General features: G+C 38.1%; 6 protein-coding genes across 6 annotated transcripts in view; 2 read left to right on the forward strand and 4 right to left on the reverse strand.

Annotated features, from left to right (window-relative positions):
* The first annotated feature begins 22 nt into the window (after positions 1 to 22).
* On the forward strand, positions 23 to 4190 carry LOC111331415 (NADH dehydrogenase [ubiquinone] 1 beta subcomplex subunit 8, mitochondrial). Its single transcript, XM_022936519.2, has 5 exons — positions 23 to 171; positions 2175 to 2359; positions 2766 to 2836; positions 3077 to 3173; positions 3899 to 4190. The coding sequence occupies exons 1-5, from the start codon at positions 84 to 86 to the stop codon at positions 4022 to 4024; spliced, it is 567 nt and encodes a 188-aa protein (XP_022792254.1). The 5' UTR covers positions 23 to 83; the 3' UTR covers positions 4025 to 4190.
* Positions 4191 to 4323: 133 nt separating this feature from the next.
* LOC111331414 (adenosine receptor A2a-like) lies at positions 4324 to 5622 on the reverse strand. Its single transcript, XM_022936518.2, has one exon. It carries the CDS (start codon positions 5555 to 5557, stop codon positions 4634 to 4636), a length of 924 nt encoding a protein of 307 aa, XP_022792253.2. The 5' UTR covers positions 5558 to 5622; the 3' UTR covers positions 4324 to 4633.
* Positions 5623 to 7130: 1508 nt separating this feature from the next.
* Positions 7131 to 8811, reverse strand: LOC111331396 (adenosine receptor A2a-like). Its single transcript, XM_022936503.2, has one exon. The coding sequence runs from the start codon at positions 8642 to 8644 to the stop codon at positions 7778 to 7780; it is 867 nt and encodes a 288-aa protein (XP_022792238.2). The 5' UTR covers positions 8645 to 8811; the 3' UTR covers positions 7131 to 7777.
* A 2223-nt stretch (positions 8812 to 11034) lies between these two features.
* LOC111331381 (galanin receptor type 1-like) lies at positions 11035 to 13097 on the reverse strand. The gene has a single exon (XM_022936487.2). It carries the CDS (start codon positions 12971 to 12973, stop codon positions 11816 to 11818), a length of 1158 nt encoding a protein of 385 aa, XP_022792222.2. The 5' UTR covers positions 12974 to 13097; the 3' UTR covers positions 11035 to 11815.
* Positions 13098 to 16036: 2939 nt separating this feature from the next.
* LOC148741735 (adenosine receptor A1-like) lies at positions 16037 to 17882 on the reverse strand. The gene has a single exon (XM_088745496.1). The coding sequence runs from the start codon at positions 17737 to 17739 to the stop codon at positions 16711 to 16713; it is 1029 nt and encodes a 342-aa protein (XP_088601622.1). The 5' UTR covers positions 17740 to 17882; the 3' UTR covers positions 16037 to 16710.
* A 4994-nt stretch (positions 17883 to 22876) lies between these two features.
* LOC111331397 (adenosine receptor A1-like) overlaps positions 22877 to 25179 on the forward strand; it is a 2447-nt gene continuing 144 nt past the window's right edge. The window contains exon 1 of the mRNA XM_022936504.2: positions 22877 to 25179. This exon is cut by the window's right edge and continues 144 nt beyond it. Within this exon, the coding sequence (XP_022792239.2) occupies positions 23047 to 24012 (966 nt within the window). The 5' untranslated portion in view covers positions 22877 to 23046 and the 3' untranslated portion in view covers positions 24013 to 25179.

Below are 25179 nucleotides of genomic sequence, written 5' to 3' on the forward strand. Positions count from 1 at the left end.
AGCGACTTCGGATAACCTCGGTCTTTTTTTCCGAACTTTCCCGATGACACCGATACGAGAACCCGGATTAAGAAGTTTTCAAGATGGCGGCTAGAGGGGGTTTGCGTCTCGGTCAAGCTCTTCTTCGCCGTGCGGCATTTAGACCACAGACTTTGATTGGCATAAGAAAAGGTAATTTTGGGACAATTTTGAAATTACTCATCTGAGCTTCTCTATGGTTTATGCCGGAATTTCTTGAATTTTCACTTAGATTAGACACATTTGTTCATCTACAAAATATCGCAGCCGGGCCAATTCCAAAAGAATATGATTTTAAGCTTAAAAAATGTAGTGTGAGTCGGATTATCAGGAGTTAATCACAAATTTATTGTTTCTGTTTTCGAATAACTTCAGGGTTCATAAATTGATATCTACCTGGAAAGTTTCTACTTCGCTTATATTGTTTTGCCGGAGCAACTTTTACATTTATTTGAAGCAGGTTCACTGATGTTTCTGATTCGATCCTCAGGAAAGAGATAAGTTGAGAAAAGATTAAAGAGTTAAGTTGAACCTCGTTTATCCGGACTTGTTGGGACTTGATGAAATAGTCCGAATAATCGAGCGTCCGGACCATCGGGAATATGAATATTAATGAGGAACAAAAACCATTGAAATTAGGAAAGCGAACAAAACATTCACAAATCGTTCAAATCTTCACTGTTCGTTGTGAATACCTCTACACGTGTGTATTAACAATTTAAATTAATGAAAAACGTTTTTAAATTGGCCTAAAATGTTGAAGTAAGTCAGTTTGTCTTAAAGAAGAACTTCTTATGCGCATTGCGAGTTCCATCATTCCACCAGGAATACCGGACTTTATTGAGCTGTTCATTATGTGCATCTTCCACCGATTTATGCTTCAGTTCTTAGCTGGTCTCTGAGTTGTTGGCAAACTTCATGATTTTTCCTTGTTTTTGTGGATATCAGATATCTGTTACTTACTAACATCATATTCAGCTGACAAATTGGTTCCTTTTTCTCCATTTTCTTATTGCAAACTGTGTATCTTTTATTGAAAGAAGGGATCACTTGCACTTCAAGGACATGATGATGGTGAATAAATGATTGTGATGCTGTGCAGCTTGTTTATCTTGCATACCATGTCCAACAAGCCAATAGTGCATGAAATCTCCCTTTGCAATGTTTTTCATTAGTTATGACGTATGCAAGCCCTGCTTTTGCTTTTTGAAAGTGGAACAAACTGGTTTTTACTTTACTTTTTGATGTTGTAGTTTAAAAAAGAGTATATCAATAAATCTTGATCATAACTTATAAATATTCATGAATGACAAATTGGGACCAGAGAAAGAGTTTGGATGATTAAGAAATATAGATAATTGAGGTTCGACTGTAGTTTACATGAGAAGAATTTCTGAACTATGATGAAACTTTACTATTACAGTCTAAGTTTTAAAGCAAACTTACTCTAAAAGAGCCCTGCATTCTATCTAAATAAGTCATAGATTTGCAGTTTGCCATTTCTTTTAAAATGGAATAATTTTGATAGTTTAAAACTTAGTTTTAAACAACAGATGTCATCCTGCAGCTCTTAGAAGTAAATAAACTGTCAAATTTGTGAGATTTACAGCAAACCATTTTTACTGATTTTTGAATGTAAATATTGGTTTTTTAGATGATACCTGCACTTCCATCAATGTTATTTTAAACAACAGACAGAAGCAAACTTATTCTAAATGAGCCCTGCATTCTATATATACAAGTCATACAGATTTGCAGTTTGCCATTTCTCTTAAAATGAATCAATTTTGACATATTACATCTTAGCTTTAAACAACAGACGTCATCCTGCAGCTCTTAGAAGTAAACTATCAAATTTGTGAGATTTACAGCAAACCATATTTACTGATTTTTTAATGTAAATATTGGTTTTTTAGATGATACCTGTTATTCCATCAAAGTTATTTTACTTTGTCAAATAGTTTTAAAAGTGCTAGCCATTCCCTTATCACTTTCGTGTCAAGCTGATAGTTGACAAGATACACCTATAATTGCCTCAAGCCCTGAAAAAGCTTGAGAATTTGATTAGTTTGTTATCATTTTCTGTGAAAAGAGAGCAGTTTCCTTCCTATTGATCAATTTATTTACTTATTTACTTTCCATTGCATTTTGTGCAGCCAGTGATGATCACATAAAGTATCCAATTCCAACTCCGGAGGATGATTGGAAGAATTTCAATCGTCCATGGCCAGATGATGGTTATGCCCTGGGGGACTATCCCAACCTTCCAGAGATTTGCAATCAGAGAAGACAACATTTAGGATGGTGGGATGTTCAAGAACGTAGAAACTACAATGAGCCTGTTAGTGTCTTGATCCTAGCATAGAGGATACCATTGTTGTGCATGATACTTGTTGGTAGTGCTTTATGATTCTTGTTAGAACCTAAAATGTATTCTTCGATGATGGACACAAGTAACTACACAATAAATTTTTTACCTGTATGCTCCTTGTTATATTTCATTGTTTCCATTTTTTGTTCTAAATTGTTAATCTCCCTTCACAAGGGTGAGACGAATTTGAATAGCAACTGTACAGATAGAGTACTACAAATAAAAATAAAAAAAAAACAAAAAGAATTTTTAGAATGTACAGTGTACACCTTGGGTCATGTATCTAACAGTTACTTGTTATGGATTTTAGAACTGGTTTTACCCCTAAATTGAGAGGACCATTCAAGCAATCAAGTGTTTCTCTTATTTTCTATAGATACATTTGGACGAAGATGCACTTAACGTTTGGGTGTGGAGTGAGGTGACATGTAATGACAGATACACACCGTAAGTATAGTCTCAGCTAATTTTATCAGTGCTCATAGCTGTGAATTGACTTCCCAAACCATCAAGGGTTTTTTTTTTTTTTTGGGGGGGGGGGGGTTTGAAGGGATGCTATTTGGTGCCTCATTCCATTCACATGAAGGATGTATAAGAAAATTTTGTTACCTGGGAGCCTCAGTCATTTGTTTACATTGACTTAAAAAAAAAAAACATTAAATTTTATGTTTGTTGTAAAATCTTCAGGGGTGAAATACTGATGCAACTGGGTATTGCCACTGCCACTCTTTGCTTTGTTGGATACCTCTCTTACCTTTATGATCAAACAGACAGAAACCCTGCGGTAAGAGGCTAATGGATTTGTGTGATTTTGATGTTTTAATAGTTTTTTCCTAAAGAATGTACCTGGTGTCCAGAAGATTATATATTTGAAAATAGTCAAAATCAAAAAGTACTTGTCTAAATTCAGCTCCCAGTGTAGGGTAGAGAAGAGGTATACTCCAGAAAAACAAGTACCATGATTTTATTTTTATCTCCACAATTAAAAAAAATGTACATAACTATGAGACTGACTGAAACATATTAGTTTATCATAAAGGAGTTTAACAACAACAAACATATGAAACATATGAGTGAACTGCGGTTATGAGACGTATATAAGAACGATCCTTCGCAGTAAAGCACTATTTGAGCAATAGTGGAAATCAGACCTGAAAAAAAATTTTTCAGGTCTGCACTAGTATCGCAGAGGTCAGTGGTTCGAATCCCGTACAGGCCTGAAATTTTTTTCAGGTCTGATTTCCACTATTGCTCAAATAGTGCTTTACTGCGAAGGATCGTTCTTATATACATAAAGGAGTTTGTTGAACAAACTCTTAAAAGGATGATTTACTATTTATGTTTTCCCTTACAAAATGTCAAATTCAATAATTTTATTGTCAGATATTTTTAATATCTTAAAGCATTTGGACAGTTTGTCTGCAGTGCTGTACTTTTATGGATTAAGATGAAATTATTAACCCCAACTTATAATTCTGTTTGATAATTTTGGAACATTTTATATATCAGGTTCCAAAGGAATACCCTTTTAACAATCTGTACCTTGAGCGAGGAGGGGACCCCAATAAAGACCCAAGTGAGGAAGTCTTCCATCCAGACCAGAGAGTCATCCCACGTAATCTGTATGGATCCTGATGCATTTTTCATGGGTCACCAAACAGTTCTGATTGCAAATCCATCAAAATAGAATTCATGTTAAGCTCTGAGTTTTTTTTCCTAACTGTATTTTGTGTACAAGTGTATGAAGAATGTATCTTTAGTGCAGATGTATATAACATTAAATTTTAATACGGTGTATAAACAGTGTTCATTATGTTTTTTTTTTTTTTTTGAACCCTCTTACTCCTAAGGTCTGGGCAGTAATTCTCCTTACTGTCTGCCATACAACTCTTCTCTTGTTAGTTGGGGAATTTGGTATTGGATCAACTACTAAACCCCTAATTAATATTTTTCTTTATTCTGATCACTTGCCTGCTTGATGTTGTAGTCATGTTAAGAAATTCTGTCTCAGTCTTTCAAGTGAGTTTAAGGATTAAAGAGATTGAAGGATTATGGCTAATGATGCATGGACAACTCTTTCACCTTGATAGAAAATGAAATTGAGTATTTCTGTCAAGGTATGATCTTTTGCAGATTCCAATCAATGTTTGGAAAGAAAAAAAAATGAAAAGCAAAACAAAAAAGCCGGATTGTAACAACCCAGAATATCCTAAATTTAAAGAAAATGCGTATGAATAAGACCAGCTAACCCAAATTAAGCTCTCGAGTAGCAGAACGTATTTGAAAAAAGAGCTTCACTTCTTTCCTGATGTCTTGCTTCATATTACTGTATATGAATGGGTTAAATGCCGAGTTGCATATGAATAGTAACCTCTGTGTATGCACTAAATCTGTTGGAATATCACTTATACAATGAAATGTAAAGCAGAAAAGTCTGGCAATGTCAATAGCGTAACATATGAAAAAGATGGCTACTATGATACCGAAAGCTTTGGAAAATGTGGTTGCTCTACCTTGTGATCCACTGTTCTTCATATCATCGAAAGCAAAGCCATTGAAGAGTAACTGAGAGAGAAGAATTCTCTGACGCTTGTTTTGTCTGTGTGTTATATATAATGTCCTTGAACAAGCTGTAATTAATAGGAGACATGAAGGAAGTTTATATACGAAGAGCCAGATGGCATGACAAATTTTCAAGACAATGTGCGAGTTCAAATAGCACACTACTGTAAATGGCACAAAATGAAAAGCAAATGGTATGATCCACGCCGCCGATATTAAGGACAAGTGCCGTCCCTTAGCCTTGAAAGCAGTATACTTCAGGGGAGTAGCAATCGCCATGTACCGATCAATTGTTAGTGCACAGAGGTTAGTCATAGATAGATCGAGGAATAACCATCGTATCGCTTCCGCTACGCACTTGTTGCTAGGATCAGATCTACCGGCCAGGAAGGAGAAGCATAAAAATCCTACACTAAAATCCGCAGCAGCGAGCGAAAATAAGAACCAGTTGATTGTGCTACGGAGACGCTTCCTTGAAATAATGAGATACATTACCAAGCCGTTTCCAAGGACTGTTAATAGGGAGAAAATCCCTCCAACAACCCAAAACCAAACGGGAATTGCAAGATCCATCCTGTTCATGCGAATTCGAAATAATCTTATCATTCTGATGGTGAATCACAGCTATTTTATAGAAACAGTCTACTCTGCGCGTGCGAAGAGGAGTCGAAAATTGGTTGACTTTCTTTTAATAGATTGCTACTCAAAGGTAAATATTGAATCACGCGCGCTCTGATTGGTCAAATGAAGGGCTACGTCATTTTCATTAATATCACCCTCACGCCAGGGATTTCAGAACATTCGTGCACGAAATGTTGCAAGAATGAAAATGAAAGAAAATGTCGTTGCTCAGACTGGCGCCTGAGTAATTATATAAGATATATGTTTTCTGCCCCGTACTGTAAATGTTTGATAGAAAAATGCCGGCTTGTCGGCAAAGTAAAAATCTCGTCGGACGAACTAGACTACGAGGGTGGATTTTTCGACAATGTTTACTGGCTGTTTTGGAAATGGATGAATATTCTATTTTGATTACGGGTCACATTTGGTGTAGTTTGAATTTCAGTTTTGAATTTCAGTCTGTAATCCTTTTCGTTATGATTATAGTGCAAATAAGGGCATCATTCAGGATACTGATGAAATGACGAAGCCTAATGTGATGTTTCATCGTCAAGGCCAACTGTCTCTCACCTTTCCTTACTGAAGGTGGTACCTGTTTTCTCCCTTGGCCTAAGAACGGGGTTTTCAAAGTTGCATATTTGGTTCACCGTGGTCAAATTAAGCGTGATTTGTCTCTTCGGCTGCTCGGAGGTGAGTAGTGCTTGCCAGTCTCTTCTGAACCAGCCAATCAGCGCACGCGAAAAGTACTTTTTACTTGTGTGGTATATACTGATGATGGTATTTATAGAGCTGGCAGCGCCAGTGGGCAACATGATGTGAATTCTGTGTTCTGATTGGCTACCCGAGCGGGCAAGATGGTCCCATCTTGCCCGCTCGGTATTTTCCGCTTTGGTCCCGCGCAAGAAGAAGACTTGCAAGGTTCGTAACTTTTGAACAAAGTCAGCGATGAAGTCGCAAAAAGCGGCAGAAGATAGTCAAAACAAAGAAAACATAAACGAACCTCGTGGGTTTATTGTGCTAGTCATTCTTGATTCTTATCCAAGCGAAATATTTTTACTATAAAATAAATCCTTTATTGACCAAATAATTTGGATATATCAACAAAGTTGAAATGGTAAATTGGCCACCGTAATGATTACAAAAGCTGACGTTTCGAGCGTTAGCCCTTCGCTCCGACGAAGGGCTAACGCTCGAAACGTCAGCTTTTGTAATCATTACGGTGGCCAATTTACCATTTCAACTTTGTTGATATATCCAAATTATTTCGTTACTCCCACCGACGCAGCCCCAAACAGTTTCTTTCGAAACTATCAGCCTTTATCCTTTATTGACCAAGCTTGGTCGGTCAAAATGGCTTGATATTTAACCTCGTTCCTTTTTTTGCCTTTTCATGGACCTCGACTTCGTCTCAGTCCATCAAAATGCGGGAAAAAAACGCGGAAAAAAAAAAAAACTCGGCAAATATCTAGCCATCTTGACCTCCGGCTTGGTCAGTAACGCATATATGTTTACCGAGCCTCGAAGCCAAGAGGGGAACATCTATCATCTTCACCGATACTGAGATAAATAATTGTTTTATTATATTCCACACCGAAACCAAAAAAATGATTTATTTTTGTCAATTTTTAATGGTAATTCAACTAAGTCGAGTGCAATTTGGGCTGAAATCATACGCGGGATTTTAAAATCGAAGGAGCGGCTAGCGCGAGTTCGATTTGAAACCACAAGTATAGTTTCGGACCAAAATTGCACGACACGAGGTTCAATTACCACTTTATTACATCCATTTTGAAATCGCCCAAATACAGGACTTGGTCAATTCAAATATTTTACTGATGCAGTACTGAGCCGGTTTTTAAATAAAAAGCGGAACCGGAAACGCTTTTACATCTTATTTTGTATGCAAAACAGAAAGACTGACGTCATGTGTCAAAAACTCAGTCAAGCGTAAAATGATACGATTAAGAGCAAAAAATGGTGCGATTCGTCACTACATCGCACCAATTAGAGCCAATCAGATTACAGGGACCACCAATAATTTCAAAATGGATGCAATAAACCAAAAAAAAAGTCAGTAATCAAACTCTCTACGCGCGATTTTGTCTCTACGGCTGCTCAAAGGTGGACAGTACTTGCCAATCACAACTGACTAGCTGAATCAGCGCGCGCAAAAAGTAATATTGACCTGTGTAGTCTACATGTATACTAAACTCGTCTAATCAAGCGTTTCAGCTCACATCGAATGTCGCGCTTAAGGAAACCGTATATAAATGGATTGCTTGCTGAATTACATATGAACAGTATCCTCTGCACGTAAACCACATCCCATGAAATATAATTTATGCATTTTAATGAAAAGCAGAGAAGGCGAGCTATGTCAATGGAGTAACAAATCAAAAATATGAAGACTATGATTCCGAGAGCTTCGGAAAAAAGAGTTGCACGACTCCGTAATCTGATGCATTTTGAGTCATTCAAAGAAAAACCATTAAACTGTAGCTGAGAAAGACGGATACTATACCGGTTCTTCTGCCTGTGTGCTATGTACAAAGTTCTTAAACAAACTGTAAATAATACAAGATAAGGCGGGAGTTTGAAAGCGAATAATACAACCGCATAAAATATGTTAAGTAAAGTATACATCCTGGTGCAGTACATCCACGCAAATGGCACAAAGTGGAGAATAAAAGGTAAAATCCACGCTGCTGATATCAAAAACACGTGGCGTCTTTTAGCCTTATGCTTTGCGTACTTCAGAGGAGTAACGATCGCCATGTACCGGTCAACTGTTAGTGCACAAAGGTTAGTCATAGATAAATTGAGGAATAACCATCGTACCGGGGTTGTCACACATTTGCTACAAAAGGACGCAGACTCACAAGCCAGACTTGGAAGGTAGGTCAATCCTACACTAAGATCGGCCACAGCAAGCGAAAATAAGAACCAGTTGATTGTGTTACGAAGCCGCTTCCTTGAAATAATGAGATACATCATCAAACTGTTTCCAAGGACTGTCAATATCGAGAAAAATCCGCCAAAAACCCAAAACGATACGTCCCCAACAGACTCCATGTTTGTCGTAGGATTTCTAGAATGAGAACTCGGTTTAATGCTTCTTCTAAAATGATGGCTTTGTAGAAGTCGGTGACGTCCTTCCAATGACGTTAAAAGTGCGTCCGGATCTGATCACATCGTTTTTAATCAAGCGTCAATTTTTTATCTCTATAATGGAATACTCATTGTTAATTTATGTTCCCTTCCTGTGACCAATCACTTAGCTGTTGGAGTCCAGTCTGTGAACTTTTCCGTGATAGATAGATAACAAAGTGGAGATGGGCAGGTCCAAATATTGATAATATAGATTAACCACCGTTAAGAGTTTAAAAGCTGACGTTTCGAGCGTCAGCTCTTCGTCAGAGCGAATGGAGGAGTTGTGGGTCGTGTGTATGTGTCTATATGCAGAAAAATAGCGTAGCTTCATTTTCAAAAGCTGGGCTCTGACGAAGGGCTAACGTTCGGAACGTCTGTTTTTAAACTCTTTACGGTAGCTAATTTACATTACCAAAGCAGTCGATAAAACCAATATTACCTTGTTACTCCAACCGACACAGCACCACAGTTTCTCTAGAAAATCACTCCGTTTATTCTCTAGTCCAAATATTGATCATCCGAAACCACCAAAAACTGTTGTGGTACTGAAGTAATGATCAATAGAACTAGCTCGTTGCTCTAATGAAAATGCTTGAAAAAAAAAAAACTTTTCATATTTGATTTCTTGATGGGTAAAGAACTGCAGTATTTTCCATCAGAAATTTCTTTCTTTTTTTTCTCTTTATTCTCTTACTCAAAGTGGTCTGTAAATAGCTCTTCAAACCTGAAATGATTTTTGCCTTCTTATTGCGTCGCATACGATATTAGTTCTCACGCGATGACTTCTTTTGTCCGGTCCAAGGGAAGTTTTCTGGAGAGCAAATTTGAAATTTTCTGTCATTGAAGATGCGAGGAATTAAGAAAGAAGACCATTGTAAATAGAACAATCGCGCACAAAAATAATACTTGCTGAGTATAGAAAATTAAAACAAAACTGATTCCCTCACCGCTGACGGATTATCAATAATCTAAAATCCCTTTCACCGTACTTCGTTAGCGTAAATTGAAATTGTCAGCTGTTTTTTTTAATGATATTCTTGTTTTTCTTTAAAGCGACTTGGAGGAGAAAAAAGTTAATCGTAGGATTTTCAGGGGATATTCGAGACAAACGGTGTTTCACCTGAAACCCTAATGAGTGTACCTGTTTTCAGTCCAACCTGTACTGAGAGAGGACTTCGTATTACACTTAGATGCACTAAGTTCACACTCAAACTCAGCTCTAGTGTTTACAAGTATATCCACTGGTTGTCGTGGGCAAGAGTGTTCCGATAGACCTTACTGTGGCTTTATCATTCACACAAAAGATGTTTTATTTGAAAGAACATATCACATGTCCATTGAGGGTGAAGGGAGAAGTTTTACAAAGTTCAATATACAAAATGTACACAGAAAATAGTTAAAACTTCACTTTTCTCCTGGTTTGTTCAGTTTGGCAAAGCCAGTTTTATTCTTGACTTCTGAGTGTTGTTCATAGATTTCATTAAGTTTACCATTTACACTTGTTATTGATACTGAATAAAGGGGGTAAGTTTCTAAAGAAACTGTGCTACTGCGTCGGTGGTACGTAGTAACTAATGTAAATTGGCCACTGCAAAGATTTTCAAAGCTGAAGTTTCGAGCGTTAGCGTGGAGGATTTGCTGGTTGCGTGTGTATTTATATGCAGAAAATGAAACCACGCAATTGGTGGTGGGAACATGGTAACGAGAATGAATTACATATGATGCACGATCTTCGCAGTAGATAGCGCTATTTGGGGAAAATCAGACCTGAAAAAAAAAAAAAAAAATCAGGCCTGTACGGGATTCGAACCACTGACCTCTGCGATAATAGTGCAGCGCTCTACCAATGGACCTAACAAGCCAACTGGGAGCAGGCCGTTAGGTTGATTCGTAATAAACCCGTGAAAGTGATAAATCAGATACAATGAAATATATGAAGTTCATATATTTTGAACTGCGGTATTAGATACATATGATGCACGATCCTCGCACTAGATAGCGCTATTTAAGCAATAGCGAAAATCAGGCCTGTACGGGATGAATTAGTTGAGTGAAAAGCATTCGTTGATACCGTGGGGATTAAGAGTGCCGATTTGAAAGATAAACTTTTTTTCAGTCTAAAGTTTTGCGGCTACCTACAGAAGGAAAGGCCGGAGACTGCCATATTTGGCATGGCAGTCTTTGCGCGATCAAGGTTTGAAGAACTATTTATAGACCACTTTGAGTAAGAGAATAACTATTGACCTCTTAAACCGTCAGGGGAAAGGATCAGATATCAACGTATAACCAGTATTAAATGGCGAAAAGAGGGATGAAACCAAGCACGTTGACATATCAACTACTTTATTGTAGCTGCAGTCCTTTAAATACGCTTCTCACGCTCTCATACAACGGCTCTGTGCGTGAACTCCTACACATCTATTGGGCACTACTTCAAGAGGCATCATCTATTTACAATCGAAACACTGAAAAAGGGAAGAGTGAGGACCGTGATCATGATGATCACAAATAAGCTCTGACAAGAGAGGATAAAGTGCACTTTCTCCTCACTTAGCTCTAGAAACAAATTCTGAGTGTTATGTTTCAATCTGCATTTTGTCCCAACAAGTTTCATTCGAGATTGACGATCGATACTTTGATTTCAGTCTGAAAAAAGAGAACTCACTGATTGTAGTTCAGTTTCACTTGCAAGATGGTGAACGTTTATCAAGATAAATACGCTTTTCTATCATCAGTTAATGTGTTAAGTACACAGATTAACATTAATGGTATATCAGATATCGAATAATGAGACACAAAAAAGAGCTTTCCCTCTATTAAGATGATAAATCTACAATGAATGGCGATAACTCGAATAAACGAATTATTGAAAAGCCGTACAAACGTTTTCTGTTTCCGGATCTTGAAGTTTTAGGTCTCAAGACGCCCACAATAAAATTCCAGAAAAAATTTCAGTTTTTCCTTTTTACCTGTTCAATAAAGACCTAAGTTTCTTGTTTTGAATGTGAAATTATTACGGCAGGTTTTCATTTCTTTTTCAGTTCAGTTGCATGGCGAAAATTTTGACTAAGAGAATATCATAACAATTGAAGTCTAGTTCTTTGCAGTTATTCTTGTAGCTCTGACTACTTCGTTGGTTCCACAACTGGAGATAACTGATGATTTAGACAAAGAAAGGAAGAATGATCTATTTGCGAGTTGCGATGACATCGAAGGAGACCGAAGTTGGAGAACGTGAACTTCATAAAAATCGTGCGCTCTTCTAAAATAACGGCAGCAAATTAAATTTTTGAAAAGGTTCACAAATCTCTCAATATTAATCACGATTGAGCCAAAAATAAAGGGGTTGACCAGAGAATTTGTGTAAGTGAGTATGTTACTAAATGTTGCCACTTTGTTGAACAAATCGTGGGGATTCTCGGAGCCGTTACCAAAATCGTGCCACAGCCAAGTAATATGCGTTGGTAACATGCAGATTGCAAAAACAAGAACAGCTATCACGAATGCCTTTACAATTGTGTAGTTTCTCTCCAATCTTTCATCAATGGATTCCTGAGAGAATGTTCTCGTTCCTCTTTGTCGTTTTAGCTTTAAGGACCTCGTATCTTTTTGTAGTGCATAAATCGTGAAAGCGTAGAGAAAAGCCATGATACTCAAAGGTATAAAGTAAAGGACGATGAAGATGATGACGGTAAACATCTTGACAAAGTAAGCGTTTGGCCATTCTTCATTGCATATGGATCCTTTCAACTTCAGGACAAGTGATAGAGGCAGGACCATCAGAGCGGATAAAAGCCATATTAAAGCAATGACAATCAAACCAGTTTTAACTCGTATTCTTGGCTTCATTGGAGTAACTATCAGTCTGTAACGTTCAACGCACATGAATAACAAAGTCGTGACGGAGACATAAACAAGTACGGATTGAAATGGGTAAATAATGCGGCAAAGAAAGGCTCCGTAAGGAAACTCGCCGGTCAACTGCTCTCCAATATCAAAAGGAATGCTTATAAGGCACGTTCCTGCATCGGTGGCCGCCAGGTTCAGTATTAGATACTCGTGGAGCTTTTTCGTCCTCCGTTTAAAAATTGTTCTCAAAACGAGAAAATTTGCGGCTGATCCTAGAAGAGCAATCAAAATCAGCAGTGAAACTGCTATAGGTACCGTCTTCTCTTGTCTCCCTTGTTGACCTCCATTTCTTTGATGCACTTCTACAGTCGTGTTGTTGGAAAGAAGATTTGCGTGATCCATTCCAAGAGGAGGCTCTGACCCAAGTGGAAAGGTTTGAGATAAACAGTTTTATGTAGTTTCAAATCATACACATAAATGAGACGTTTCATCAATGACAGCCAGTTCTTTCACTCATGACGTGCGGTAGGGGTCGGGGTCGTTGTACTAAAAGTTTAAAGTTTCACTTAATATTATCGATACTAACCTTCCTGGTTATCTCCGGTGGTTTCAGCTTGCAGCTTTGCATGTACCCTGCCGGAAAGTGATATGATATTGTATCCACTCACATAGATCCAATTTAAAAGAGAGAATTTAGAGTGCTATATTCAGAAGATTATATGACACGTCTTCGGTTCTTATCCTAAATCAACGGTACCTGAGAACAACTAGGAAACAACCTTGAGACTTTGTCTGTTGTTAATTATGAGGGTGTTCCCAATTACCCTCTAGAGCCTCCCTCTCGCTTAAAAGTTGAGCCGAGGAAAGCAGGTTTTCTTTTTTTAAGGGGGGTATGTTTTCTGTCTTCTATAACTTTTATAAATAGCTTTCGGAAACGGGTAGGTTGTTCGCTTGAATACCGCGTTATTTCAGTCTTCATGGACAGTCGTGGTCAAAAAGGAAGCGGGTGCGGTGCAAATTACATTTTTCCTAATTATCGATTCCAAACGCTTTGAGGTCACGTCTCGTTCCGTAGCCTCGACGAACGTCGGTTTTAAAAGCCATAGCCATTTGTAATATTTACGAACATGAACTTAGGAAGCTTTGTATCGGGAATTTCTTTCACCCCTCTATTAGCTATGGTCTAGGGGATACTTTCTGTGCCATTCTGCCAACCACCTGATGGCTTTGATTGTCCTAATGGCGTGTTAATGAACACGCAGAAATCTAAACTACCCAATAGTAAATAAAAATACATGAAAACACGTTGAGTCGATGGATTTCAAGCGATAACTAGAGCTCTTAAAATCTATGCAGCTTATTTTTATTTTCGAAAGCTAAGTGTAATGAAATAATTTGAATATATCAACAAAGTTGAAATGGTAAATTGGCCACCGTTACGATTATAAAAGCTGACGTTTCGAGCGTTAGCTAGTTAGCCCTTCGTGGGAGCGAATAGGGGATTTGTGGGTTGTGTGCTTTTAAAGGCAGAAAAAGGAGCTACGTGATTGGTGGGAACATGGCAACGAGAAAAACACGAATAAATTAGTGGAATGATAAGTGTTTGTTGATACCTGTGAGATTTAGACTGCCGGTTTGAAAGATGAGCTTTTGTTCAAGAGTTTTCCGGCTTTCCGTGCTACCTAAGTGTAAGGAAAGACCGCAGATTGCCATGTGTTGCTTAGAATGGTTAGGAAAATTAAAATGTCTAGCGACTGGTTTCGATGTGTCCTTGTCATTCCTTTCCACGTCATTCCTCTCCGCGTTCGCGGAAAGCTCATCTTTCAAACCGGCAGTCTAAATCCCACAGGTATCAACGAACGCTTTTCATTCCACTAATTTATTCGTGTTTTTCTCGTTGCCATGTTCCCACCAATCACGTAGCTCCTTTTTCCGCCTTTAAAACCACACACAACCCACAAATCCCCTATTCGCTCCGACGAAGGGCTAACGCTCGAAACGTCAGCTTTTATAATCGTTACGGTGGCCAATTTACCATTTCAACTTTGTTGATATATGAAGGTATAGTCTGATCGTCCGGGTGAGTGTAGTCCTGAGAAGGACTGTTGTCGGTGGCAGTGACTGACGTTTCGACAACCTGTGCGGAAGTCATCATCAGAGTCAAGTCAACTTGACTCTGATGATGACTTCCGCACAGGTTGTCGAAACGTCAGTCACTGCCACCGACAACAGTCCTTCTCAGGACTACACTCACCCGGACGATCAGACCATACCTTCACATGTTACCCCCGGGTTCAAACCATTTACCGCATTTGTTGATATATTCAAATTATTTCGTTACCCCCACCGACGCAGCCCCAAACAGTTTCTTTAGAAACTATCAGCCTTTATTTAAATGTAATGAAGCTTATTACACTCAAGTTTCGCTACACCTTGATTTCGTGATTTTTGCAATTTACTAAAACGTGCGTCATAAACCTTTGCATGTGCGAAAATGAAGTAAGCAGCGGAGATTTTAAGAGCTATAGTCATCGTTCGAAGTCCATTCACTCAAAGTATTTTCGTTGATTTTCGAGAGCAAGCTAAGGCATCTTTTACACATTTCTTTGTTGAGGAAATCGCGAAAATAAGGTGTCGCAAAAATGAAGTCTAATAAGACTAGTCAGTATGCGCTATTATTATATGGCTGTCTCACAAGGACTGGGAACTACCGAATTCACGAATTTGATTGGTTGAAATCAATATTGAAAGCGGTTTAGATTTTCCCATCTAGACCGGCATCTAGACCGGTCTAGAAAAAAAGTTACAAAGAATATGTTCCGTCGCTTTCTAGACACAGCCATATAATAAACATCTTATTAACCGAGCTGGGTCGGTCTGTATGGGAGAATCATGACCTCGGTCGCTGGTACAGACCTCACTGCGTTCGTTCTGTACTGACGACCTCTGTCAAGATTCTCCCATACAGACCTCTCGCTCGGTTAATAAGAACTATATATTAACCTTATCAGAGTTGCTCCAGTAACATGTTCAGAGAGAATTACAAGTTATATCGTACAAAACTTGACATTTAAATGTGTGTCTTACTGACAGGTTTAGTAATGACATGGGTACTTGCCAAATTTATGGCAAGGTAAACGCAAAGAGCTTAGTAATTGGTTTCGGGAAAAAAATTAATTATATCGATAGATAAAATGGTAACAACACCAGTCAAACGATAACATTATTGGCAATAACCTACGAGTTTTTTCACGACCTTACAAAAAACAGCATTAATTATATTTATCGACTTTGGTGCGAGTGTCACTGTTCTCCATTTTTTTTTTTTTTTTTAATAAAAATAAGGCTTCTTTATGTTCATCATCTCTGACAGCTTTTACGTCAATAATCAAGTCATGATCGAGCTGATATAAAATTTAATTAATGATACTTTGCGTTGTAATTATATTTCTACATGTGCTAGTTTATAGTGGCAATATTCTGGATGAAATTTTCATCATATCTGACTCGTTTTGATAAACATAACTGACTTATTCTTACGTTATTTGGAAAAAAAGCTATGGGTCGGTTTTATTTCTGCTTATTTTTGTAAACCTTTTGTTTCCGCTAGAATGATAAAGTAGGAAATGTTCCAAAAATCTACATCGAGTTGGGAATGGCCTTCTGCCTGGGTAAACAAAGCCATCATATCAGGAAGTCATGTGCCTTACGAGAATGAGGAACATGACTGTTTTACATGGGCAGGTGTAACAGGGAGATGCAATTATCCGGCAGAATGGCTGTTACATGTCTAATTGCTGCACGTTCAATTTACGGCGAGCTCAGGCCCGAGAAAGCAACTGTTTAGGGCCCCTGTTGGTTAAGAATTGAAGCTAACTCATGAAAATTAACTTTCAATTCCATATTCACTTAAGTTTTTCGTTATACCACACGCGTTTACTATCGAAAAGATTAAATAAAAAGAAAAAAGTCATTGGCTCAAGAAATTAACAGCCATGAGTGATCTTTCCAGTATTTATCTTTCTCTTAAGAAAAATACCAAATTTTCAGTCTTTTTTGTAAGACTCATTTCAACATTGAAAGTTGTTTTTCCTTGATCCTGCACAATTTCATTACTTTAGATAATACAGCAATTGCATTTAGAAAGTCAATGCACAAGCGCGAGACCTTCTCCTGTTAGCAATAGTTGCTCTCGTTTGAAGGATAGAATTGTCCTCGATCATTTCCAAAGACTGCCGGCTAGGAGCAACTTGGTTCAAACTTCTTCCTCTTTTGAGAGGCAGACTGTTCAAAACAGCTTCTCTGAAGGCAGGAATTTGCCAAGAATAAAGAAAAGGATTGAGGCTTGAGTTAAGCCAGATGAAAACATACTGAAGATCTCGAAGCCAGTGAATCGTAACACAGCTGCAACTGTGGCAGAGGTTTAAAGTATAGATAATCACGCACGAAGGGGTGTAACAGATGAGGTAAGCAGCGAGTATAAGCACGAATGTCTTCGCTATGCGCCTTTCATGTTCAAGAGCCCTTCTATTTGCGCTTTCACAGTTCATACCGGAATGGAGATGCGAAGACCTCTGAAACTGTGTACGAAGTTTGTGATAAACGGAGATGTAGGAGAAGAAAAATATCAGTATGGTGGCAAAAATTGCCATATTGGCGAAAACAAAAGCGTATTGAATGAATCCTATTTCGAAGTACAGCACTGACGGCAGGGAAATGGAAACAATCCAAACGAAGATCGATACAGCGAGAGCATGGCTTGGGCGTATGTTGTTCCTGTAAATGACTGGATGCGCGATGGCGATGTAACGATCGGCAGCCATTGCTGTAAGGCTGAGAGTTGATGCCGTGCAGCAGATGAAATAAGACACATGAGCCACTGCAAGAACTGGCAAGTCAGGATGATTTGTTAATGCTTCCAGCAGGTGTACATTGGTAGATATCGTCAGCACGATAAGTCCAACAACGAGGTCGGCAAAAGCCAAATTGACTACCAAACAGTTGAACGCATTCCGTAGTAACTTTCGTCGCTGCTTGTACACCGCCCAACAGATGAGAAAGTTTGTGGGCACTATGAAGAAAAACAGAACAAAGGAAATGACCGTCGTGAGGAACGAAAGTGATATTGGAGGAGATACACTGGAGCAGTCTTTCTTGTAAAGCAACATGGCAATCACTGAAATGATCAGCGTGTAGACGAAATATTTGTCGAATGAATAGGTACCACATCTGACTGTCGTCGCGGTTCTGGCTGGGCCGTAGAATTCAACAGAATATCAACGTACCTAAGACTGTTAAAATATCACACGCCGAGAATAATATGAACGAAGCTGAACAGGTGCGCTTGAGTTTACTTACATCTATATGGCTAAAGATTGCAAAACAAACATGGTATCGCGACACTTAATAGAACAATTCAACATTAGAGGAAGTGGATAGTTTCATTTCAGCGTTACAAAATATAAAGGTAATCTAGTCTTATTACAGTCATTTCTTCATGTGTCAATATCAAATAATTCGAGAATTTATTTTGTTAAGTCGCAAATATTATAACGGCTACTAAGATAGTGATACAGGGCGCAAGTACGAACCTGAAACCAGTGAGAAACAAGTTCTATATATTTTTCATTTCAGTTTTGAACTGTCCGTAGCCTCTTTCTCCGGCTTAATCGTTCAAAGCAAATATTCATTCCTTCTCTAAATAACAAGATGGCCGCAAGGTAGGACTGCCATTTACAGACTTCACAACAGATGTCAAATGTTACGTACTGACACCTTGCAAACAACTTAATCAATTCGTTACTGACACCCAAACGGATCTACTTTACGACTAAGTGACTACACAACAAAACTGGCCAATCAGTGTCCATTTACAAACAATAGATTACATTGAAATCAACTGTTTACTTCACAAAAATAATGAATTCAACTTAGGTTCAGGAAACGTCCATCAATGTTGTTGTAAACGTTCACAGTGATATTGATATTACTAATAATAGTGATAGTACTCGTAAGAGCATTGATTGGCTCCTTTCGGATACGTCCTCAACAGCCCATTGTGGTTCCCTTGAAGTAATGTTTACTGCGTCCTCAGCAGCCCATTGTGGTTCCCTTGAAGTAATGCTTCTTTTATAGCAAGAATCTATCCATGTGTAATTTCTATTCCACGGACTTTTTTCCTGGATGAAAATCATGTAAGGTTATTCCACTTTTCAAAAATGGGGTGAGGGATGACATCGACAATTATCGTCCGATTTCAATTTTGCCAGTGGTGTCAAAGATTCTTGAACAGGCTGTCCAGCAGCAATTGGTGGATCATCTGGAGTCACACAACCTTTTTTCTAGATGCCAATGTGGTTTCCGTCGTAAGTATTCGACACAGAGTGCAATTATTTTCCTTGCTGACCCCATAAGAAGGATAATGAATGCTCTTCAGCTAACAGGTGCCATCTTTGTGGACTTCCGTAAGGCTTTTGACTCTATTGATCATAAAATATTGCTTGATAAGCTGCAATTATTTGGAATTCATGATAGTGAGCATCGTTGGATGTCTGATTATCTAACAGATCGTAACCCAATCAGTTTTCGAAGGAAGTGTCCTGTCCCGGCCTCAACAAGCGGTTTCCGGAGTTCCACAAGGTTCTATACTGGGCTCTCTGCTTTTTTCTTTGTATGTAACAGATATGCCAAACTGTTTACAGGCTGCTAATGTATTAATGCATGCTGATGATACCGTCATCTACTATGCAGCCTCAGATGCAAACCAGCTGTTGCAGGTGTTAAATGTCGAACTCAATTTTCTCTTAGATTGGTCTACTAACAATGATTTGTTTATTCCGATCCTAAGAAAATTGAATATGTAATCTTTAGAACTGCTAGGAAACAATCAAATTGACTCTAACAATCTTTACAGTATTTATTTAGGAGATCAAGTCCTCAATTAATTGTAAACCTTTCTATAAGTACTTAGGAATATACCTAGACGAGTCACTATCTTTAAAGGAACAAGTTCAGTACTCGACTGGTAGACAGCTTGGTTTGTTAAGTAGGGTCAGAAACAGTCTCTCGCTTCACGCAGCTGAAAGAGTCTTTACAACTACGATTCTCCCCAAGTTAGATTATTGCGACTTTGTTTGGAATAATCTAGCTCCTTCTAGATATAAAACTTTAGAACGGTTACAAACAAGAGCTGCTCGAATTGTTTTAAAAGAAAGTTGCCTTAGTCACGATCAGCTGTTGCGACAATTAGGTTGGATGTTCCTTAAGACACGTTCTATGATGCATATTTCAACTTTTGTTTTAAAATGTGTCAATAATATTGCTCCTGAAATGTTCAAAGAATATTTTGTCAAGTTATCACATAATTATTTTACCAGGTGTAATGGTCTTGACCTTTTAGTTCCAATTGTTCACACCGAATCTGCTAAGAAAGGGTGCTTTTATTCTGGGGCACAAGCTTTCAATAATTTACCACCAAACCTGAAAGAAATTGAATCCCTATTAATGTTTAAAACGAAGCTAAAGGATTTTCTATGTAATTAACTTTTAATTTTGCTTTTGATACTTCTTCTAAACGAAGCTAAAAGATTTTCTATGTTACTAACTTTTAATTTTACTTTTGATACTTCTTCTATGTATATACTTTCCTATAGTTTTAATCTTATAATGTATATTGTAATATTTTTTAGGGCTTTTATTATTATTTTGCTAATTTTTTGTTTCCCAGGGCACCTATTTGTGATAACAGCTTCTGCTGACGGGTTTACCCTGGTTAAATATGTTATTATTATTATTATTATTATTATTATTATTATTATTATTATTATGTATACCACACTCTACGACTCATCGACATTGTGTTGCATAGGTAAGGGGAAAAGAAATTTCAGATGCATAGTTGCCTGTTATGAAGAAATCCTACAGCAGGAGAACTGCCCTGGACAGGTGATGAGGAAACAGTCAACAAAACAGCACGGAACAAAAAGCACCAGTTAAAGCTGCGAGAAACGAACCAATCACCTCGGAACATTATACTTCGTAAGCTGATGTAAAACAAGTCTTCATTGCCTGAAATCGAGAAGCAGAATACCGTGGAAAAATCGTGGTCAGCTTCAGATTTGACTTCTTCGAGACAGATGATAAAATTAAATAAAATTTTATTCATGGTATGTTTATTTTTCCCGACTTATGTTTTACTTAGAGCTTTAGCCCTTTAAGATCATTGAACACGAGCTCCCTTGTGCTCATTGTTATGCTGATGACACCCAGTTATATCTGAGTTTTAAACCTAATACTACATCTCAAGACCAAGCCTTGCAAGCAATGGAGAACTGTATTGGAAAGATCAGGAAGTGGATGATTCATGATAGACTGTTAATTAATGATAGCAAGACTGAACTGATTTTAATAGGCTCAAAACAACAATTATCTAAACTACAGCCAATCAGTATCTCCGTTGGCAACTCGGTAATTAATAATAGCTCCGAGGTAAAAAATCTAGGCTGTTGGTTGGATGCTAACCTAAGCATGTCTAAGCATATTACAAATATTTGCAAATCTGCATTCTTTTATCTTCATAACATTAGAAGCATTAAGAAATATTTACACGAAGACAGTCTCCATACTTTAGTTCATGCGTTTATAACGAATAGATTAGATTATTGTAACAGTCTTTTGTATGGTGCCTCAAAGGAACTGATAGCTAAAGTACAACGTGTACAGAATGCAGCCGCAAGACTGCTATTGAACGTTGGAAGGTACTCGCATATTACTCCTATTCTATATGAGTTACACTGGCTTCCAATCCAGGCTCGCATTAAATTTAAAATTCTTCTACTTACTTTTAAAGCGCTTCATAATTTACTTCCGTCATATATTAACAGCCTCATATCTATTAAATCAAAATCTTCTTATTGTCTTCGATCCAATGACGGTCTTTACTTAGAGCCCCCTAAGGGTAAGATGCTGAAGACATTTGGTGATCGATCTTTTCAGGCAGCAGCACCATACTTATGGAACAGACTTCCTCATGAAATTAAAATGATTAAGTGTTTGGATAAATTTAAAAAAGCTATTAAAACATTTCTGTTTAATGAAGCTTTTTGTAATCATTAACTTAGATATATTACATTAAAATAATTTATTCTTATGTATTTTTAGCTACCATTACTATTGTAAATTTTTTATTTAGATATATAAGGTTTTTAATTTTTATTCAGTGTAAAGCACTATTGATCTGTACATGTAAATAGGGCTATACAACTAATTAAAATTTATTTATTATTTATTTATTAGTTCACATTCATAGTTTACAGGCGCCTCATGTTAATAGAATGACCGCCGGCCACCGGTGTGACTGAAGCTGGCTAAAGAAAGAAAACCTTCTCCTAAATTGCGAAACTGATGGAAACAAATATAATGATTCGTTGTAACAGACGGATGCTAAAAAAACATTATATCGGTAGGACGGCTCTGTCATGGGGCCCCAGGTGTTAAGCAATTTGAAATTTGAAAATGTACCCCATCTGATCTTGAGGTGAGAATTGCAAATCAATTTCATTTAGCATTAACTCATCGAATGAGTTTGAGGTCCTTCTCAACAAAGCAAAAATGATTTTGCGTCAGCAAGATGCTAAATGTTTTAATAATTAATCCCAAAAACACCTCCACGATCCATGATTGATTTTTAGCAAGTGATTAAACAAAAATGTACACTCGAGCCCAATCAAAAGATAAGCGACGTTGGCCGGGAGGACGTATTGTTTTCGATATAATGATCTTACATCTTTTATCACTAGCCGAACGAACAATATATTCTCTTTCTCATCGTGAAAACGAGTTCTTAGCTTAGTCGCTTTTTTGAGTAATAACTGCTTAACTGCTTATAAGCAGTTATTAATATGTTTTTGAAAGCATCAGCTCATACTTTTGTTCACCATTAATGACCCCTATATTCAGCTTTTCTCTCCTGAGCCGAAAACATTTCGTTGATTTTTTTCCAAAATGTCCTTCGCATCAAATTTGATTTCAATTTCGATATCTTACCCTCCTAGTAGTTGTTTGTTATATCCATTGATCTTTCTCAGTTTCTTAATTACTTATGGCAGCAAAAATTGTGCCCATAGGCTTTGCCGTCAGCACAATGAAGATAGGGGAGAGATACGATATAAAAGTAAAAGTAATCATTTATTGTTGGTTCATTAGACACACAATGCAACTTTCTTCAAAACGTCACATACTAAAATTAAAATTATTAATGGCTCTATGTTTACTTATAACTGAACACTCTCTTCCAAGTAACTGTCTCATTTTGCCTACACTGCGGATACAATCGACGGGATATATGTTCCGTGGGTTGCAACGCTTGAGTCATTGTCGTAGTCGAAACGTTCCTCCAAGTTGACGAAATTTGTTCCAGCTTCTTCGAAGCTCGTGAAAACAGTAGTTTCTCTGAAAAGCCTAAAGTAAATGAGGTCATGGCACTTTCCGAGAAAGATTGTTCCGCCATACCTCCTCCAATATCGTTGTCGTTTTTCACGACGGCCGTCTCCGCAATCCTGATATTTTTTACAGTGCCGCCGAACTTTCTGATCTGCTGGGCGGTTTGTAGGGAAAGACGAAAACTGCTACGAAATGCGTTCAACTGCTTGGTCGTCAATTTGGCATTTGCTGACCTCGTTGTCGGACTTATCGTGCTGACGATTTCGGCGTATGTTCACCTGCTCGAGGCATTAACAACTCATCCCGTTTTATTCGTTCTTCCTGTGGTTCACGTGGCGTATTTCATCTGCTGTACGGCGTCAACTCTCAGCCTCACAGCAATGGCTGTCGATCGTTACATCGCCGTTGTGTATCCAGTCGCTTACAGGAACAAAATAACCCCGAGACGAGCTGCGTTTGTTTCGACCTGTATTTGGCTTGTCTCCATTTTGTTACCTGTGTCGGTGTATTTTGAGATTGGTTTCATCAAATACGCTTTTGTTTTCGCCAACACGACCATTGCTGCTACCGTTATAATCTTGTTCTTTTCTTACATCGCACTTTACCGCAAACTTCGCGCACAGTTTCAGAGGTCGTCGCAACTTCAATCTGGAATGAATTCTGAAACTGCCATTAAAAAGGCTCTTGAACATGAAAGGCGCATAGCGAAGACATTTGCTCTTGTGCTCGTTGCTTTCTTCATCTGTTACACCCCTTCGTGTGTGTTTATCTACATTTTAAACTTCTGCCCGAGTTGTAGCTGCGTTACAATTCACTGGTTTCGCGACCTTCAGTACATTTCTATCTGGGTTAACTCAACCCTCAATCCTTTCCTTTATTCTTGGCGAATTCCAAGCCTGAAAGAAGCTATTTTAGCTGGAATTCCCTTTAAAAGGAGAAGGACAGAAAATCAAGTGACTGACGGGCAGGAACTGACTAGGGTTAACGAGCGAAATAAGTAGTCAGTGGAGGCAGTGTGGCCGAGTGGTTAGAGTGTCAGACTCGTAATCCGCCGCTCCCGGGTTCGAGTCCCACCCTCACCACTGGATTTGTTTCACGGTAGCCCCGAGTTCACATCCTTGGCCCCGCTTGTAAATAGCCAACTGGTTTGCCTCCGGCCGGTTGGGGTTCTTAATGATATTATGTTCAATTTAGACCATTTGTTTCATTTGTTTGCAAGGACCACAATGGAAACTACTGGTTCACCAGTAATTGTGTAATCCTATTAAAAAAAAAGAAAAAAAAAGACAATAGGGCCACGCGGAAAATTTCGTACCAACACTGATATGGTTATGAAAGGAAAGGATTGACAAGATACATAAGACACTTGTCCCTCCCGCGGGTGGGATCAAGAGAATCAGGAATCTTTGTGATGATTCGAGCCCCGGTAGAGAATCATGATTTCTTGATAATGTCCTTTGCCCACAGAATTACGTGAGCGGTGGCAGAAAGTAAAAAGCGAAACTCATGAATCATCGAGATCCCTGCTGATCTAGTTCAGGCTAGGAAATTCAGCTCTAAGAATCCTCGCGATCCATCGGGAAGGCTGACGAGGTTTCGAGGGCGAGTAGAAAGTTCGGGAAATCTACAAATTTCGAGGACTCGCTGCATATGTCGATCGATAGAGACTATATCTTAAAGCCAAATATTTATTACACGAATGAGACAACCTTCCTGGAGTTTGCCTCCATCGAAAGCATCATCTGTCGTTGAATAAAAAAGGCGTGGTAAAATTTGGGCTCGGCCAACGAAATGGATCATCTTGATTGAGAGTTTAAGTATAATTTCATATAAGATATAAAAACTGATCAACCAAAAAATAAATGGTTCAACTGGCTTAAAATTACACCGTTAAAAAACTTAAGTTACCGTTATGATGTTTGGTAGATGTACAGTTCGCACTGAACTGAGCGGGTTGATTTCGTCGTTGTTCTTATCGATTGTGAGGATCGACTAAGCAATGGAACCCCTACATTTGCTGTAAATATATACGAGTCAGTTTCTACCGTACCGTTTCCATGAAGTTAGTAAACGTTTGTCTTTTTCCTAAAATATCAAACGAAATTAAACCAAAATGAATTCATCCAAAAGGTGTTCCTCAATCGGAACGCAACGTCTAACCTCGCTGG

This window comes from Stylophora pistillata, chromosome 1 (assembly GCF_964205215.1).
Source record: "Stylophora pistillata chromosome 1, jaStyPist1.2, whole genome shotgun sequence".
NCBI classification, from domain to species: Eukaryota; Metazoa; Cnidaria; class Anthozoa; order Scleractinia; family Pocilloporidae; genus Stylophora; species Stylophora pistillata.